This window comes from Lolium rigidum, chromosome 5 (genome assembly GCF_022539505.1).
Source record: "Lolium rigidum isolate FL_2022 chromosome 5, APGP_CSIRO_Lrig_0.1, whole genome shotgun sequence".
Classification (NCBI taxonomy): domain Eukaryota; kingdom Viridiplantae; phylum Streptophyta; class Magnoliopsida; order Poales; family Poaceae; genus Lolium; species Lolium rigidum.
In genome coordinates, this window is record NC_061512.1 from 25,932,233 (window position 1) to 25,950,945 (window position 18,713).

The following is an 18,713-nucleotide window of genomic DNA, read 5'->3' on the forward strand; positions in this document are numbered from 1 at the left end:
TCTGAGGTTATCCAGACACTCAGAATTTACGGAAACATGATTTCTCCTATACGAAGTTTCATCGGAACAATTCTAATAATTATCATACGTATATCGTAAATCTGGAGCCTTTCTGATGATACTCTGAATCACTTTCAACAACCTCTAAACAATTCCAATAGTTTCTCTCATATTCACAAAATGTCCAAACTAACTCCAGAATGTGTCGGAACTATTCCAAATAATTTCTCTCAACTAAATACCATAAATATTCATTTCCCCCCAAAAAAAACCATAAATAGAACTCTCATAATAGAGTGTATAACCTTAATCATGTGACCCTGGCAGGTTCGTTAACACGCAGACATGACTCCAAACACATTCAGATCTAACCAACATTGGGACTGGGACATCTCTGATAGCTCATTTGCATACTCGAATAATTAACGAATGAACCTTCCATGTTACTGTATATGTTAATCTCTTTGTTTCACAATAAAAACTTTTCGAGAGAATTCCTTATTTGACACTAGCTAAAAGTTTGGTTCCTTATTTGACACTAGATAAAAAATGCTTCCCTATTTGACCTTGAATCTTGATTTCTTCCCCTATATGACACTACCGTCACTTCTGTTAGCATCTACTGTTAGTTTTCTTTTTGTTGGACCAGTTTACCCATACCATCAACCGATATGTAACACTGGAAGAAAATAACAACTCGAGGACACACAGGATGGAGCTGTCCATGCGCCGCTCGTGTCTGAACAACCAATGAACCAGCAGACACACGCGATGGAGGCATGGAGCTGCGCGTGTGACTAGGACGCGAGTCCGCGAAGGCCGGCGACGCGACTATGCCGGCGAAGCAAGGCAGGAGCGAACGAGCGACCCGCTATCAGCGAAGACCCAGAATCCAGTGCTTGTGCGTGTGTTGGGTTGCACTTCCGTCAGACGCTTCGCCACATGCCGTCCTGGTCATCTGGCGTTATAATATTGTCTTCAGGGAAAAAATAGTCACTAGTAGGTGTTAATTCTTCACTGCTGCTTGTACGTGTAGTATGTTGTACAGTCTAAAAGTATTATGCTCTGGTTTCTTCTAACTCAACGTTTCCATGTTCCGTGACTAGCCGACTAAGTGTACGGAGACATTTGGTCATCATTAAACCATAACCAATTATGTCATATAGTACAATAGCTTTGTCTCATATAACTTTTTTGTTGACATAACGCACATGGGCAAAGTAGTCTTCTCATGTCCCTACTTAACACCGTTAGTGTTTAAAATGAACTAGAGTGTCGTATAAGGAAGAAAATTTAAACCAAGTGTCAAATAAGGAAGAAAAACTTTTCTAGTGTCAAATAGGGAACCAAAATTTTAAGTAGTGCCAAATAAAGAATTCTCTCTAGGTTGATAACTCGAGGTGAGACTTTTAGGTATCCCCATGAATCAACTCCTTGATCACGATACTAGTTAACCTCGATCCGGTATCAAACTTCTTTTCTTGTTTCATTGATGATGTCTTGAGCTATACATTTCCTTATTTCATCATAGTTCTCACAATGCATCTCACGAATTGTTCACGCTTATTAAAACACTATGTATGTCTACATTGTTTCATTAGGTAAGCAATTGTGAGAGCCTTCTCATAATCACTATGATATATTTGCCAAAAATTCTGAGTAACTTGAAGACAATTCGATTGCTTAAATTAATCCTCAATTAATCATTCACTTCATCTCCCAAACTATGAAAATTTCAACTTTGTGTGAGGCCTGCATGCATGTTGCGCCGCAATCATGTATGTGTAGGAAAATTTCAAAACTTCAAAATCAATAAAGACAAAACTGCAACAATCAAGATTTTCGTTTTATTATTGAGACAAATGCTATAGGGGTAGCTTCGAAGAGGTGGTTGACGATGGCGACATTGGATTAGTTGGACGAGATTGGTACACGATAGAATGTACCTAGGTTCGGCCCCTCATAGTGGAGGTAAAGATCTAATCCTGCTTGCTTATATTGATGTTTATATGGATACAAGTGTCGCCGAAGGTGTAGATGATTGTTATGAGAGCTATGGAGGCTATGGGGCGAATGTTGATCTCCCCTCTACTTTATCCTGGTCAAACCTTATATAGATGACTTGACAAGTGGTGAATACAAACATGTTTCATCAAGATTAAAATAAAACTTACATGCATCAATAGAAAAGCGACCGTGGAAGTGTATAGATAGGTGTGGTTCCCGGCCTATATGGTTCGCTAGACTTGTGGACCAGGGCATCAGCGAAACAGATCCGGTGCAGGCACTTTAGGAGGTGAAGCGGGTTAGGTGTGGTGCACGAGGAAGTTATCGAGCTATATCTGTTGCGGTGAAGCTGCTCTCGTGATGTGGATGAGACCAGAGACCGCGGCTGAATGGCTCCGACCACAACCTACATCCATGCCCCGGTCTTCATGGCATGTACAGTCACGAGCAAAAAGAATATTGTGTGCAAGAACGAGCCTATTTGAATAGATTTTTATTTTATTGTGAATCTTAAATTCAAGACATCTATGTGAGATATCACTAGTGTCGTACTCGCAATCCATTTGAACTATATTGTTCCTCGTAACGCGACAACTTCAAGCTAGGACACAATTTGAAATTTTTCTACAAAATTCCGCTTTCGATGTATGAAATTCATTTATGAAACCCCAAAAACAACTATCAGTATTTCATGTAGAATTCCACAAGCTAAGGATGGTGCATTAAAGTGATGATGTCACACATCTAAGGCCCCATGCCATATTTTATTATAAGAGCATCTCCACGGATGCGCCCTAAATAGGCGTCGGCAGCTCTGCCCTCTGAGCGTCGCCTATCACCTGCAGGACTCCTCGTTCTGGGCAAGCCTCGCTTTCTCAGGGGCAGCCACCTCGGCCTGACGCTGAGCGTTGAGCTCACGCAGCCTCTGCCTCTTGGCCACCGTGATGAGACGGCTCGCCTCCTCCGTGGCCGCCCTCTTGCTAGAGATCTCGACGGCGTGCTCGAAGTTGGCGCCGTTCATCTCCTGCACCTCTTCCTCACGGAGCCTCCGAAAGTGTTACGCGTCAAGATTGCCGCATGCTCCTGGTCGTCGCGGAGCTGCTCCCCCTCGCCTCACTCCGTCGCCTCGGCTTCCGTGTCCTCTACGAAACGCCTCGTTCGACTCGTCGAACTGTGGGTCGTCGAAGTTGAAGTCTAGAAGCTCGAACTCCTTGTCGAGCTGCAGCGGGGAGACGGGCTCCGGTGCGGTGGTGGTTCCAGCCTAGCATGTACGTGGTCGATGGCCAGCTGGCGAGACATTGTTGTGAAGAGGCGAGTTTGGTGGAGGAGAGCGGCTTCTGGTGGAGAGGCCAGCCAGTGCGGCGGAGGTGGGCGGAGAGGGTGTACTAAACATGCGGAGTGTATTTTTCATTTACTTTGTTTTTTCTTTAAATTTCTTACATCTATCTGTGAAAATTTGATGTAATAAACATAAGCACGGTGCATGAGCATTTACTTCGAATCACATAATAAACATTTATTTCGCATACATGACGAACACTTAGATGAACACCTATTTGTACCAACGTGGAAAAAAAATGTAGCACCACGTTTCTTCTTAAAAAAAAAAATAGTTCGCACACGTGGAACCTCAAGTCGGGGTTCCCACATGATTGAGTTGCGAGACGCAGCCCGAGTTTTACCAGCCCAGGCCCGTTCCCAGTCCAGGGCCCACCAGCATGGCGCGAGAAGAAAATCCATTCCGTAGTCCTTGCAATCTTTGGCTCGCTCCACCAACCCAGCCGGTCCCGTGAGTACGTACGGCCGCTGCGAAAAAAACAAACCCCACAAATATCCCGTTGGCCCGCCTGCCGGGAGGACGTGGCCCCACCTGTCATAGTCCGTGTCGCCGGGTAGCACCAGGAGAGCCACCCACGCGGGCCTGGTCGGGTGAGGACCGGTCTGGTCAGTCTTTTCCGTGGGGCCCGAGGGGAAGATTCGCCGCGTGTGGGGCCCGCGGTCAATCCAGTCCACAGCCAGCGTAGACACCAGATGCCGGTTCGTCTGGGTGGGCGCGGTCCATGGGGCGCGAGCTAGCTGCTGGGGACCGTTGCACGCCGGGGTTTCGGGTTTTAAAATCAAATCTGGGTCGGGGCTGGAAAGCGAAAGGGAGGACGGCATGGACTAGTCATTTTGTATTTGCGTATGGGTCCATTCGAATACGAGTACGCTCCACTACGTTTTCTTCCTTTCGAATGGTGCCTGGGCGTGCTTTTCATATTTTAATAACCAGGGGGTTTGCCTACAACGGTTAATGGGAATCTTGAAAACTCTATTGCAAGTACAGCTGCACCAAATAAAAAGCGATATATCACACTCGACAAATTGCCAGTTAAAGCAAAATACTCTCTCCATATTGGTTGTCGCCGATTCAAATAACGTGTCTACATACATCCGAATCATGAATAGATAAGTATAAAACAGAGAAAGTACTTAAAAGTTTTTTTTTAAAATTGCATCAAAAATAACACAAATGCGATAATAAAAAATGTAGACACAACAAATACAATAATACATAAAAATGATGTAAATTTCACATGAATTACCGAAACTTCACACAAAAAGCAGCCCCACAAAAAACAATGTGTAGTACTGCATGGTTTTGTTGTCAGATCTTCTTGAATTCTATAGCTTGTGCCACGTACTAGCTAGAGTGGCAACACAATCTCAACAAAACTTGCAAGTCACCTTCACGCACCGTGACTTGTTTCCTAAAGAGCGAGGTAGCTTACCAACTCTCTTTAATTGATGCTATAATAACGGAGGAGTCAAGGGGCAAGCACTGAAAAGTCAATGCTCGTATATGAACATCCACAAAGCTTGGTCCTTGTTTTTCTTAGGGAAGCTTGACTCACGTTATGCAAGGGGAAAGGGACACTACACTGTTAATTCATCTCAGCCGTCTGATTTGACTAAATGTAGTGAAAAGGTATGAAACGAATACGACAGTACACATTAACAAAAGACTAATACGTAAGGTGCAATAGAGTACCGATTTGCTAACCCCGCTAGATACTGTCTGTGCACCACTAGCTGTAGTGTGAGTTCCAGCTCAATGATCACCATGTTTTGACTACACCAAGATTCAAATTAGCGGTTGAGTTGCTGGTTATTGTTGCGTTTGATATGACCGAGTTATCGGTCAATACATAGTGTGGACCACTAGGTGTAGTGTGAGTTTCAGGGTCAATGATTACCATATTTTGACTATACCATGGTGCGTGCTGGTTTTTCGTAATAAAATATTGTTGCGTTTCATATGACCGAATTATCCGTCAGTAAGAGCATCTCCACCGGTAGCCTCTAAATAGGCACCGGCACCTCCGTTTGGGGACGCCGGCATTGCATTCTCTATTTGGGGGAGCTATTTCTACACCGGCGCTCCCAAAACGGCGACCACGATAGATATTTTGAATTAAAATCATAAATAAATGTATAGAAAATTGAATAAAAAACATTTTATTCCACAAACTAATACATAATTGGGAACGTGGTTTACATGAAGATATATAGTTTGGAATATGATTTTTCACAAACTAATACATAGTTTGAACCATGGTTGACACAAATATAAAACATTGAAAAAAAAACTAAACCTAACTAGACCGGTCATTACAAGTTTCGTGTGTTCGCTGCCAAGAAAGAACACTCGAGGGCACAACCAGTCACCCAAACTGGAAAATCCAGCTGGTGAGGGTGCCCCTGTTGGTTCTTTAGAGGAAGAACATCTAAAAACATGCGTGCCGATATTCGCTGCGAAGAAACAACACTCGGTCGTCGTCCTCCTCGGCGCTGTCGCCGTGGTAGTGGCGGCGGCTACGCGTCTCATCGAACACCTTGACGCTCATGTCCCTGTCGCCAAAGTAGGAGAACATGAGCACGAAGCCGGCTTGGAGGCGCTGGTAGCGCGTGAACTTCTCCCAGCCGATGTGGAGGTACATCTTGTCGTGCGCGTCGTAGATCACGTCCACAATCCACCGATAGAAGCCGCACGAAGCCTCTCGCAGATGCAGCGTGCCCGAGCGCTCGTCGCCGGTAACGAAGTCGGCGAAGGTGTCTGACTGTTGCGGTCAAAAACCCACCGGCGTGTAGCGACGGGCAACACAGTAGAGCCGGGAGGCTCCCAGGACTGCGGCTGGCCCTGGTCCCTCCGAGCGACGGCCCGCAAAGACTCGGCACGCACGTCCGATGCTGGTGCAAGGGCGTGCCACCTGACCTATACCTGGTCGGGAAGGTGTTGGATTTGCCTCGCTTAGTTTCCTGCATGGCATACACGTAAACATTAAATACGAGCCTCGATCGGCTCTCAGGTTGTCCTGTGAATCGGCTCAAGGAGCCGATCCACCCATGATCCGTACGAGGTGTACGATCAGATGGTGGTCCTGCTTGATCATTGTAAAGCTAAAACGATCTACTACGATTTAGGGTTTTCACCACATAATCGGAACATCCTACTCGTGATTGAGTCTGGCGGCCACGCACGGTGATCGTAAGCCGACCCTAGACAAGGCCTAAAAACCAACATGAAGTTGATCCCGGAACATCCTGTCTAGGGCTAGCAAACTACACCCTACGCGCCACTCTGGATCCTTCAACCCGTTTGTAAGGCCTAACTATGCAGATATTAAACTAATCCTTGAAGAACAAGGAGCAATCATAACGGATCGGATCTACTAAATAATGATCAAGCGGGGTGCCGCCCTTACACCTAAGATAGGTGTAAGGGCGGCTAGATGTCTAAGGGTTGCACGGACGAAAGCATATGATACGATGAAACAATGCTAACCCTAACACATCTATGATAACTACGTTGCTCGCCATCAACTAGGCTTCGGCCACGAGCAACGCATGAACAACGAATAAACGTGTACTTGCCTAGATCGCAAGATGCGATCTAGGCAGCATGATGCTTACCGGAAGAAACCCTCGAGACAAGGGAGTTGGCGATGCGCCTAGATTGGTTTGTGGTGAACGTGATTGTTGTTTCTTTCATAAACCCTAGATACATATTTATAGTCCGTAGACTTTCTAACGTGGGAATAATCCCAACCGGGCACGAGCCAAACTCTATCGAACCGACACGTATCCTACTATATTACAGATACACGGGCAAACTAGCCCAAACTTTGCATATAAGGCCGATTCATGTATTTCTTCTATGTATATTCTTCAAGCCCATCTTTAATCGCGGCCCACCTCTGATCCGGTCAAATTCTGGTGATAACACATGCCCCCCTGGTTTTGGAAATGACAATTTCAAAATCATTCTGCCTTTCTCTTCGTCGGGTCATGTCATGGCAGAGCAGGACCGTCGCAGTATCCTTCATCATGATGCCTTGCCTTTCCGCGTGACCTGGCCAATTCTCCTTTGGGCACCACTTCCTCGGAAACTGCTGTGGCATTGAATCTCCACCATAACCCCTTTATTTAACTGTGCCGAATGGTTTGCCACTTCATCCCCTTGCTCTGTTCTGGCCATCGGCACCCAAAAAACCCTCTTTCCCTGTAGCAAGGACCAATCTTCCCTGTAGCAATGTCTTCCTCTTCCTCCATCTCATCAGGCCTCTCCTTCCAATCTTCTTCCTCGAGCGAGCAGGAATGGAACTTTGACCACGTGCCGGATGGCCCACCCGAGGCACTCGTCGGGTCAGATGGTGACTTACCTCTGACCGATGGGGAGGACGACCTCCAGTTCCTCATCGAAGGGGAGCTGAAGAGCGAGAGCGAAGACGACCTCCACTCCTGGGCGAACCCCACCTCCTCCGATGAGGAGGAGGAAGAAGAAGAAACGGAGGAAGAGGAGGAAGAGGAGGAGGATGATTCCTCCTCCTCCGCTGGGTATCCGCCGGCGAAGCGCTTCCGCGCTTGGGCGGACAGTGATGACGATGATGATGATGAGGAAGAAGAGGCTCCAGCCGAGGGCTGGGGCAGCAGCGACGAGGAACTCTCCGGAAGCAGCGCCGATGGCAGCTACGATGCCGACGACGAGGCCAGCGAAGATTAGTAATGTAGGATTAGTAGTTCCTGAGCAATCGGCTCCTCTTTTGTTCTTCTTTTCTTGACCAATCGGCTCTTCATTGTAAAAAAAACCCCCTCCTATTAATGAAGAAGACATTTCTCAGCTGATTCTGTCCCTTTTCCAATTTTGCCGATTGCTAAAATAAATCCACACATTAAGAGCCGATGGCAGCGCATCGGACCTTGCCATGAAACGCGAGCAAAGTCAACTCTATTGTCCATCCAAATGGTAATCTGCGACTTTGTCCGAAAGAGCAAAACTCAAATTCCCAAATCGCCGCTTGAACAGATCCGACCTACGGCCATATGAACCTCAGATATCAATCGCGCAGGTTCGCAACCGCAATGGATCCACGGGCAACATCATCCAATGCCCACGCCATGGTCTCCGGCCTGGCTCTGACCCTGTAGATGATGACAGCTACCCTTTTAGGCTCCTTTCAGCAGCTCTGGTGGTCTTCTTCTGCAACAACTCACCGCCTTCGAAGAAGGTTATGATGCAGGGTCAGCCGATCGGCTTCTAAAAACAGATCATCTGCCAGGTCAGCTGCCCCCCGAGCCTCAGTCAAGGCGACAACGGTGGTGAGGACACACAATTCAGACCAATGGACCCGAGCTCGAGCAAATCGGAGAAAACCACCATGCAGAGCCAGCCAAAGCCGAACACCTTTCTTCCGTTGAAAACCGATGTTGCAGATGATCACCAACGGCTTAATGAGCAGAAGGCTGCCTTGTACATCAAAACACCTCTGACAGCACTGCTGAACTGGCAACCTTGCGCACAGAGTTGGAGGTCCTCGAAGATCGACTTGGTCGAAATCCGCGTCTTGAACACGCAGCTGGTAGATCCCATGTAATTTGTACTAGAGTCGATGGCTGTGCATCGGCTTTGCTCCTTAGCTCTAAAGTCGATGCCTGTGCATCGGCTGTACATTGTGAGAAACATCGTGAGAAATTTTTTTTTACTGGCCGATTTTTCTATCGGCCACCAATATTTCACTGCACATGTTATCGCACATGTTCATCTGATTAGGTGCCCCCCGAGCCGAATCTGCCAGGTAACTGCGGATATCGGCTCTGTGGTTAGCCAAGGCACTGTATTTGGACGTCGGCTCCGTTAGGACCAATGTTGACTTCTTCCAGCTCATCAGCCGACGTAAAACCGCTGCCCATTAGATCGACGTTGAACACAGGCAGAACGTATGGTGAGGATAATTTTGGCCGATTGCTGGAATCGGCCTCCATGTTGATTGAATCGCTCAATGAAGGTTTTGCAATGTTCGTCCATAGATCTTTGGGGCCGATCACAAGGACCGGCCTCGCCACGTTTGTCCATAGATTTTGCTCTCGTTACACGGTCAGGCCGGTGGATAAGACCAGCCTAACCCCGTCCTTCGTCACGTCGATGCGCTCGCAGTCGTCCAAATTGATGCCTGAGAGTGGCTCTTGGCCTGTTGTCTCCCAAACGTTCATGCCGGCCGTTGAAATCTCGGCTGAATCATCTGCGTGGACGACCTCTACTTCATCTCCATCCCATTGTATTAAGCATTGGTGCATTGTGGATGGAATGCAACAGTTGGCGTGGATCCAATCTCTTCCTAGTAGGACAGCGTAGGTGCTCTTGCTGTCGACAATAAAGAACGTCGTAGGGATGGTTTTCCTTCCTACGGTCAGATCCACATTCAGAACACCTTGTGCGTCAGATGCTTGGCCGTTGAAATCGCTCAATGCCACGTTGGTCTTGATCAGATCCGAGCTAGAGCGTCCCAACCGACGTAGCATGGAGTATGGCATAATGTTGATTGCCGCTCCGGTGTCCACCAGCATCTTGTTGACGAGGCTGCCCATTGATATAACCTCGCAAGTACGGGGCCTTCGGATGTCCGCAGCTTCTTTCTCGTGGCTTCTCAAAAATAACCGGCCGTGGGCCGCAGTCAAGTTGTGCCACGGTGTGCTTCGTCTAATCCTGGAGCACTAAACTCCGTCGGAAGGATGAACACCATGTTTGTGCCGGCCGATGTCTCATCATCGGCTTTCTTTTGTCCGGGGCGCCACTCTTTCCTTTGTGGCCGACCTTCTTCGTCCAGGGTTCGCTGAATTTTAGCGGCCAGATCAGGCCGCGCCTTCCTCAACGTGTGCAGGTATAACCTTTCGGCTTCCTCCAAACCACGTAGTCGCTGAACCCTTCGCTTTTGGGAACGGCTGAGTCCATCAGGGCACCACCTTGGCCGGTGGTACCTATCTTCCTCTTCTTCATCATCGCCCTCTAGTTCCTCGAGGTCTTCTACCTGAGAGGACTCAGCGTGCTTGTTCCGAGGCGGGAGAGGCCCTAGACGTTTGAACACGGACACGTTAGCTGCATCCTTCTTCTTCTGTCTACATTCTAGGCGGTTGCCGATTGTAGGCAATCGGCTCATTCCTCGAATCCCGGCGAGTGTCCGAAGAAGGGACAATCCCAGTGCCTATCCACGTCGTCTTGCTCTCTCGACTTTTCCTTGGCGTGACGCTCATATCTCTCCTCGTCGCGATCATGCCGACGGTGTCTCCTGGCGTCCCTAGCCAGACGATCTCTTTCATCATCGTCGTTGTATCGTCGGCGTTGGTCGTATTGACTCACATACTTGTTGGGGAGGTGATCAGAGAGAGGTCGCTGATATCTCACATTCCTTACTTCTCCCTCTGTGATGTAGCGCTTGCCATCGTGTCGGAGCCGATCGCGTGGAACGGCTTCCTCTGTGTCCTTGCTATGAGAGCAGCTGCCCTCGTCTCCGTCCTTACCGCAGTGGTGCCCGGGTCCTACCATGTTGATATTGAACGAGAATCCTGGCTGGCACCCTCCAGGGTAAGTGCACTCCACCATGTTAACGGCGGGGAAGGGGTGTGTGTCGACCTTCATGGCGTACTGGCTGAAAATTAGGCGCCCTTGTTCTATCGCCATTTGGACCTGCTGCCGCCACACCCTGCAGTCGTTGGTGGCATGGGTGAACGTGTTATGCCACTTGCGGTATGGCTTTCCGTTCAGCTCCTGCGCCGTGGGGATCTTGTGGCCTTCGGGTACCTTTAGCTGCTTCTCCTTAAGTAAGAGGTCGAAAATTTGCTCAGCTTTGGTCACGTCGAAGTCAAACCCTCTTGGAGGACCTTGTGGCTTAACCCACTTACAGGACACGGGGCTTGCCCCCCGAGTCCATTCAGCCACTGCTACCTCTTGATCTCCCGCGAACCTTCATCTTCATCCGCCTCAACCAGGACCACCGCACGCTTGAATTTATCCTGGTATACATCCGGGTGGCGCTTGTTCATATGCGACGGCTTCGCACCATGTGCGTCGGTGAAGGGTAGTACGCTTGGGAGGTCACGTCCTTGATCGGTGATGCGAGACCCATCACCGCCAACTCGATCGCTTCTTTTTCGGTCACATGAGCCGAATAGCATCGGTTCCTAACGGTCTCGAAGCGCCGGACGTATTCTGACACTTGTTTCTCCGCGCTTCGTCGTACTTGTGCTAGATCGGCAATGCCGGCCTCGGAAGCCTACGAGTGATGCCGCATGTGGAGCTGCTCTTCCAAGCTGCTTCCAAGTCCGGATTGAGTCCGGTGGCAGCGATGTGTACCACCCGAAAGCCGATCCTGTGAGGGATCGTGCGAAGAACCTCACACGCAGCTCATCCGATGCTGAGATCGTGCCCAGCTGTGCCAAATATCGGCTCACATGCTCGATGGAGCTGGAACCATCCGATCCATTAAACTTGGAGAAATCGGGGAGCCGATATTTGGGTGGTAGCGGGATCAACTCGTACTCGTTGGGGTACGGCTTGGAATAGCCGATTGTCCTCCTTTTCGGCACCATGCCGAACTGGTCTCTCGGGATTGTGTCGATCTGATCCGCGGTATCGGCTGTAGGAGTCGAACTTCGAAGATTCGCCGGAGTGGCATACTTAGCCAGCCATGCTTGCTTTTCCAACTCCGAGCCAACTGCAGGAGCTGAGCTCCGGAGGTTTGTCGGAGTGGCATACTTAGCTAGCCACGTCCGCTTCTCAAGATCCGTTCCCGAAGTTCCTCCTGGCTGTTCCGAAGTCCCTCGTTGTTGTAGTCCGGTTTGTGAGTGCCCGATTCTCGCGGTCCGGCACGTATGTGCACGTGTATCCGTGAGGGATCTTCTTGGGCGCCTCATGCAAGAACTGGTAGTCACTAGGGTCACCACCGATCTTGTAGACGACGTATGCCGGTGAACTCGGCACTTCTGGTGCTGCCAACGCGAATGGCAGTGGTGGTCGGGACTGGAGTGGCATCTCTCCTTGGTGAGTCCCTAGAGCTGGTCCCGACGGAGAGTATCGATGCCTCATGATTTCCTGGATCACCCGAAGAGCGACACGCTCCAAAGTGTTCACCGAGGCTCTCGGAATGGCGGTGCAGCGAATGAGCTACCATGAAGTTAATCTCCGACGCGGGGACCCGGTGCGTTCTTCCGACGGGCGGACGGGTCCACTCCATCGAGCGCGCCTTCAGGTGAGAACCCTTTCCACCTGATACCATGTGAGCGGGTTCTGTGAAAAGAGCCGATGAGGTCGGCTTCGAGGACTGCTTTGACCTCGTCATACTTCTTCTTGAGCTCCTCGGTCAGATCCTCGTACGTGATCGGAGTGCCTTCCGCCATCTCGGATGTAGATGGCGATGCGGTTGATGTCGAAGACTGTCCCCACCGGGCGTGCCGAGAATGTGTTGCGGTCAAAAACCCACCGGCGAGTAGCGACGGGCAACACGATGAGAGTCGGGAGGCTCCCGGGACTGCGGGCTGGCCCTGGTCCCTCCGAGCGACGGCCCGCAAAGTCTCGGCACGCACGTCCGATGCTTGGTGCAAGGGCGTGCCACCTGACCTATACCCGGTCGGGAAGGTGTTGGATTTGCCTCGCTTAGTTTCCTGCATGGCATACACGTAAACATTAAATACGAGCCTCGATCGGCTCTCGGGTTGTCTCGTGAATCGGCTCAAGGAGCCGATCCACCCATGATCCGTACGAGGTGTACGATCGGATGGTGGTCCTGCTTGATCAAAGTAAAGCTAAAACGACCTACTACGATTTAGGGTTTTCACCACATAATCGGAACATCCTACTCGTGATTGAGCACGGCGGCCACGCACGGTGATCGTAAGCCGACCCTAGACAAGGCCTAAAAACCAACATGAAGTTGATCCCGGAACATCCTGTCTAGGGCTAGCAAACTACACCCTACGCGCCCTTTGGATCCTTCAACCCGTTTGTAAGGCCTAACTATGCAGATATTAAACTAATCCTTGAAGAACAAGGAGCAATCATAACGGATCGGATCTACTAAATAATGATCAAGCGGGGTGCCGCCCTTACACCTAAGATAGGTGTAAGGGCGGCTAGATGTCTAAGGGTTGCACGGACGAAAGCATATGATACGATGAAATAATGCTAACCCTAACACATCTATGATAACTACGTTGCTCACCATCAACAAGGCTTCAGCACGAGCAACGCATGAATAACGAATAAACGTGTACTGCCTAGATCGCAAGATGCGATCTAGGCAGCATGATGCTTACCCGGAAGAAACCCTCGAGACAAGGGAGTTGGCGATGCGCCTAGATTGGTTTGTGGTGAACGTGATTGTTGTTTATTTCATAAACCCTAGATACATATTTATAGTCCGTAGACTTTCTAACGTGGGAATAATCCCAACCGGGCACGAGCCAAACTCTATCGAACCGACACGTATCCTACTATATTACAGATACACGGGCAAACTAGCCCAAACTTTGCATATAAGGCCGATTCATGTATTTCTTCTATGTATATTCTTCAAGCCCATCTTTAATCGCGGCCCACCTCTGATCCGGTCAAATTCTGGTGATAACACTGACAGCCTCTGGATGCCGCGTGGGTCGCCCTTGAGGACGAGGACAAACTCGAACAGCACGAGCCCCTCCTCGTCCATGTCCAACGATGAAGACGACGACGTCGTAGGAGATAGCGTGCGTGCACCTCTGTCGCGGCCACGGCCACGACCATGGCCGCGACCTCGGCCTCGACCAGACATGGCGTCGTCTTTTCAGATGGTGGCAGCTAGGGTTGGGGAGAGAGGCGCTACGATTTGTGTGTGAGAGGGACGATGAGAGGCGGCCCTTTTTATAGGCCGGAGGGAGGCGGGGAGCGGTGGCGGTCATTAATGGCGTCACGAAGAGAAAGGCGCGCGCGACGGGACGGTTCGATGTGCGTCTGCGGAAACTGCACCGCTGCTGCGCCCCAATATAACTATCAAACGAAACATAACTATCATGAGTCTCATGCACAAAATTATTACTACTCCCAACATAAGCATAATCAATTTTATTAGTTGTAGTGGGAGCAAATTCAACAAAGTAGCTATCATTATTATTCTCATCATCAAATATAGGAGGCATATTGTAATCATAATCAAATTCACTCTCCATAGTAGGTGGCACCAAAAGACCACTATCATTATAATCATCATAAATAGGAGGCAAAGTATCATCAAAGAAAATTTTCTCCTCAATGCTTGGGGGACTAAAAATATCATGAAAACCAGCTTCCCCAAGCTTAGAACTTTCTATATTATTGTCAACAATGGTGTTCAAAGCGTTCATACTAATATTACTACCAGACATGCAAAGAAGATTTCATAGGTTTTTTAATTTTCGCATCAAACAATCCATGTTTTAAATCAGGAAATAGAATAAGAAGCTCACTCTTGTACATTATGCCAAACTAGTGTAAACAAGAAACAACAAGATGCAATTGCAGGATCTAAAGGAAATAGCTTCGAGCACACACACGACGGCGCCAGAAAAATACTTTACCTGAGACCGTAGTATGAGAGCCTTTTACCTTTCCTCCCCGGCAACGGCGCCAGAAAAGTGCTTGATGTCTACGTTCCCCCTCCTTTCCTGTCTATTTTAAACCTTCTCAATTCCGGTCTATTTTAAACCTTGATTTGTTTCAGCTGGGATTTGGTGGCGTACCAGGTATGCGATGATTGACTGGGTGGCTCCCAAACCTTGACCTAGAAAGTGCCACGCGTTGGAATGACGGAGCTCATCGGAGCCCGCTCCACTGCCTTATCGGCTTACCGCACATGAGGGAGTGAGCATGAGGAGATGAGCGAGGAGATCGATGGAGTTGTGGTGACGCACTGGTGCCATTGAAGACCACGGTCGTGCTCTCCAATCGTCTCTTCTACGGACGATTCATTCTTCCTACGAGGTCTACTCAGTGAGGCGGAGCCAATGGACATGGAGGCGAGGCTCGACGTGGCCGAGGCGACATTAAGGACGTAAATGTCGGCCGCGTGCTCTGGATGTCGCTTGCTTTCTCGGTTTCTGGTGTAAGCTAGGAGCTCAAATTTTGGGGATAGTTGGAGCTTAGCGAGGCCGCAACATGACGATGATGGTGTTGGGTCGTGATATGGTGGGCAGGAGAGGGGAGAGAAGGTGGAGGGTGCGGTTGTCAGACGGAAGATGGAAGCGCACACGAGGTAGAGTGGAAGCGATGATGTCGAGCCTCATCGACAACATCGTATCATGCTGCGGCGGTGGCATCCAGGGAGAGGCGGTGCCAGAGACGGAGGAGAGCAGAAGCGGAGGAATGCTCCTAGCGGCGGTAGAGGAGGATTTGGGACAACTGAGCTCCTGAGCGACCTAGACCGGGATTGAGAGTGGCGATTTGGGGAATTAAAAGTCATGTGTTCAATTTAGCTTTTGCCTACAAGTTTAATGTACGTTTTTGACTTTTTCCGACATTTTTACACAGGGAGCTGCGTGCATTGGTAGCTTCACGTTGACATTTTAGCGCCGTACGATCGATCGTGTGGTGCGCCGGCGTGAGTGCGATTTGCGGTTGCGGGCCGGGGCACCATCACCACTGCGTGAGATCATTGTACCTCGCCGGCTCACGATGTCGCCACGTGTCCCAAACGAACCACGTGCTCCCTGCAAAAGGGAGAAGCAACGTCGATCGTCACCGAACGTCAGCCGTCCACCTGTCGCAACTCGCTTCTATATATACCCTGCCCACGACGCAGCTCGATCAATTGATCTCACCTCAAAATCTTCTTCGCTAAACCCGTCACTCTCGACCATTCCTTGGTTTCTTCTCCCTTGGCTCTTCGTTTTGCTCATACCAATAAGGCAATCCAACCAACACCTCGACCACTCCAAGAATTCTTGCTCGGTGGCTGGTGAAAACCATGAGGAATCACAAGAAGCTGCTGCAGTTTCTCCGGCCGGACCCGGCGGTGGCCGCGGCCAAGATGCCATCAGACGACGAGGACGACGGCGACGTGTGCCCGTCTCTCCCATCGCCGATGTCCAGCTCCAGCGCGGGCACGTCGGCCGCCGCTTCCCCATCGCCGTACATGCCGTCGCCGTGGGTCAACCTCCCTGGGCTCGGCGCCGGGTCCGCGCTGGCTGGAACGAGCAGCACAGGTCTGCTGGGGTCGCTGGTGAAGGCAGACGGGCACGTGTACTCGCTCGCCGCGGCGGGGGACCTGCTCTACACCGGCACGAACTCCAAGAACGTGCGGGTGTGGAAGGACCAGCGCGAGTTCGCCGGGTTCAAGTGCGGCAGCGGCCTCGTCAAGGCGATCTTGGTCGCCGGGGACGGCAGGATCTACACCGGCCACCAGGACGGCAAGGTCCGCGTGTGGCGCCGGGACTCCGCCGACGACCCCGCCGTGCACAAGCGCGTCGGCTCGCTCCCGCGGCTCGGGGAGCTTCTCCGGAGCTCCGTCCGCCCCTCGCACTACGTGCATACCGGCCGGCGGAAGCAGAGCTCCCTCTGGCTCCGGCACTTCGACGCCGTGTCGTGCCTCAGCCTGGACGCCGAGGCCGGGGTGATCTACTCCGGGTCCTGGGACCGGACCTTCAAGGTGTGGCGCGTGGCCGACTCGCGGTGCCTCGAGTCCGTCCGCGCGCACGACGACGCCGTCAACACGGTCGCCGCGGCCGGGTTCGACGCGCTTGCTTTCACGGGGTCCGCCGACGGCACGGTAAAGGTGTGGCGGCGGGAGGCCGGGAAGGGCGGTGCGACCAGGCACATCATGGAGCGGGTCCTCCGCAAGGCCGACAGCGCGGTCACCGCCGTCGCGGTGGCGTCCGAAGCGCGGGTGGTGTACGTGGCCTCGTCGGACGGCGCCGTCACGCACTGGCAGTGGCGGCGGGGCGCCGCACGGGAGAGCGCGCCCAGGAACGGCGGCGCGCTGCGCGGGCACAGGATGGCCGTGCTGTCCCTGGCCGTGGCCGGGCGCGTGGTGGTGAGCGGTTCCGCCGACCGGACCATCTGCGTGTGGCGCCGCGACGAGGGCGCCGACCACTCCCGCCTCGCCGTGCTCACCGGTCACACGGGCCCGGTGAAGTGCGTGGCCATGGACGAGGAGGAGTCGCTCGACGCGGACGGGCACTGCCGGTGGGTGGTGTACAGCGGCAGCCTCGACGGGTCCGTGAAGGTGTGGCGCGTGTCCGACGCGCCGGACGCGGTGGCGACGATGGGGCGGACGCCGGCGCACGTGTGGAAGGGCTCGCCGTCGCCGCTGGGCGCGTGGAACACGCCGCGCCGCGCGCCGGAGTAGAGCTGATCATCGAAGCGCGTGAAGCAAGTCCCGTAAAATCAATCGGCGCATGTAGAGCACGCACGTGTAAACCGTGCGAGAGCGTGGTAGAATTAGGCTGTAGATACGCGTACGAGCAGAATAGAATCATACTGCCCCGTATGTACGTATGTATTGTACGTACGGTGCTGCGTATGTTTGATTTGTTTGTTGATTTGATTTATTTTGGGGGCCGCCGAAACGGACGTATGGTGGGACGTTGATGGGTGAGTTTGTGGTGGTGATTTGGTCGGTTGTCCGAGCGGATCAGTGGGGCCGGCAGGTTGGCGAGAGATCATCCATTTGTGCACTCTCGTCTCAAACAAGGAACAGTTCTTTCTAGTTGGGGCTTAATTTGAAACTTTGAAGATGTGAACGACGTTGTACTCCGTGTTGTTTTGTAAGACAAGTTATTCAAAAAAATTGGCTTGTGTGAGAAGAAAAGAAGGAAGATGTTGGCACTTTGCCTCAATTTCTTAGCTACCTAGCATTGAAGATTGTCGTGCAAGTTTTGCTGGGTAAACTCTTTCGAGAGGCAATTAGGATTAGGTCTGTCCCTCGGTTGCCGGCGTCGCCACCATAGGTTCCCCTGCTTTTCCTTGCCGCCACGGCGGCCAGGATGTCCGGTCCCCGTAGGGTCTTGGAGTTTTTTTTTTTGTCTATGGTAGTGTAGGGGCATCGTAAGTCCTTCAGCCCATCAAGATTGATGTTTTTCCTCAAAGGTGCGTGGACAGGTTGGAGTTTAGAGTAGCTCGTCTGGTATTAGGCTTGGCGCGATCAGTGTCAGCCGATGGCATTTCATCGATGGGATGATGTTGCAACGTATTATTAGTATCCTCAAGTTCCGCCTCCGTCTGATGAGGCTTAGCCAAGTACGGCTTCATCGGGGAACTTGCGAGTTGGGAGTCCCCCATCTCCGTGTGGCTGGAACTAGGATTATATCCCGACCCTTCTTAGTACTAGCTTCTCCGGGACGGTGAACTTTCGAAAGCGTGGACGTCGAGCGGTGTAGATGGAAGGTGG

General features: G+C 51.0%; 1 protein-coding gene across 1 annotated transcript; it reads left to right on the plus strand.

Moving 5' to 3' along the window:
* The first annotated feature begins 16,292 nt into the window (after positions 1-16,292).
* LOC124658294 (protein JINGUBANG-like) lies at positions 16,293-17,672 on the plus strand. The gene has a single exon (XM_047196662.1). The coding sequence runs from the start codon at positions 16,293-16,295 to the stop codon at positions 17,670-17,672; it is 1,380 nt and encodes a 459-aa protein (XP_047052618.1).
* The last annotated feature ends 1,041 nt before the right edge of the window (positions 17,673-18,713 follow it).

What these genes read in the sequence shown, in the direction of transcription:
- LOC124658294 (XM_047196662.1), top strand. Translation starts at nt 16,293, where the DNA reads ATGAGGAATCACAAGAAGCTGCTGCAGTTTCTCCGGCCGGACCCGGCG.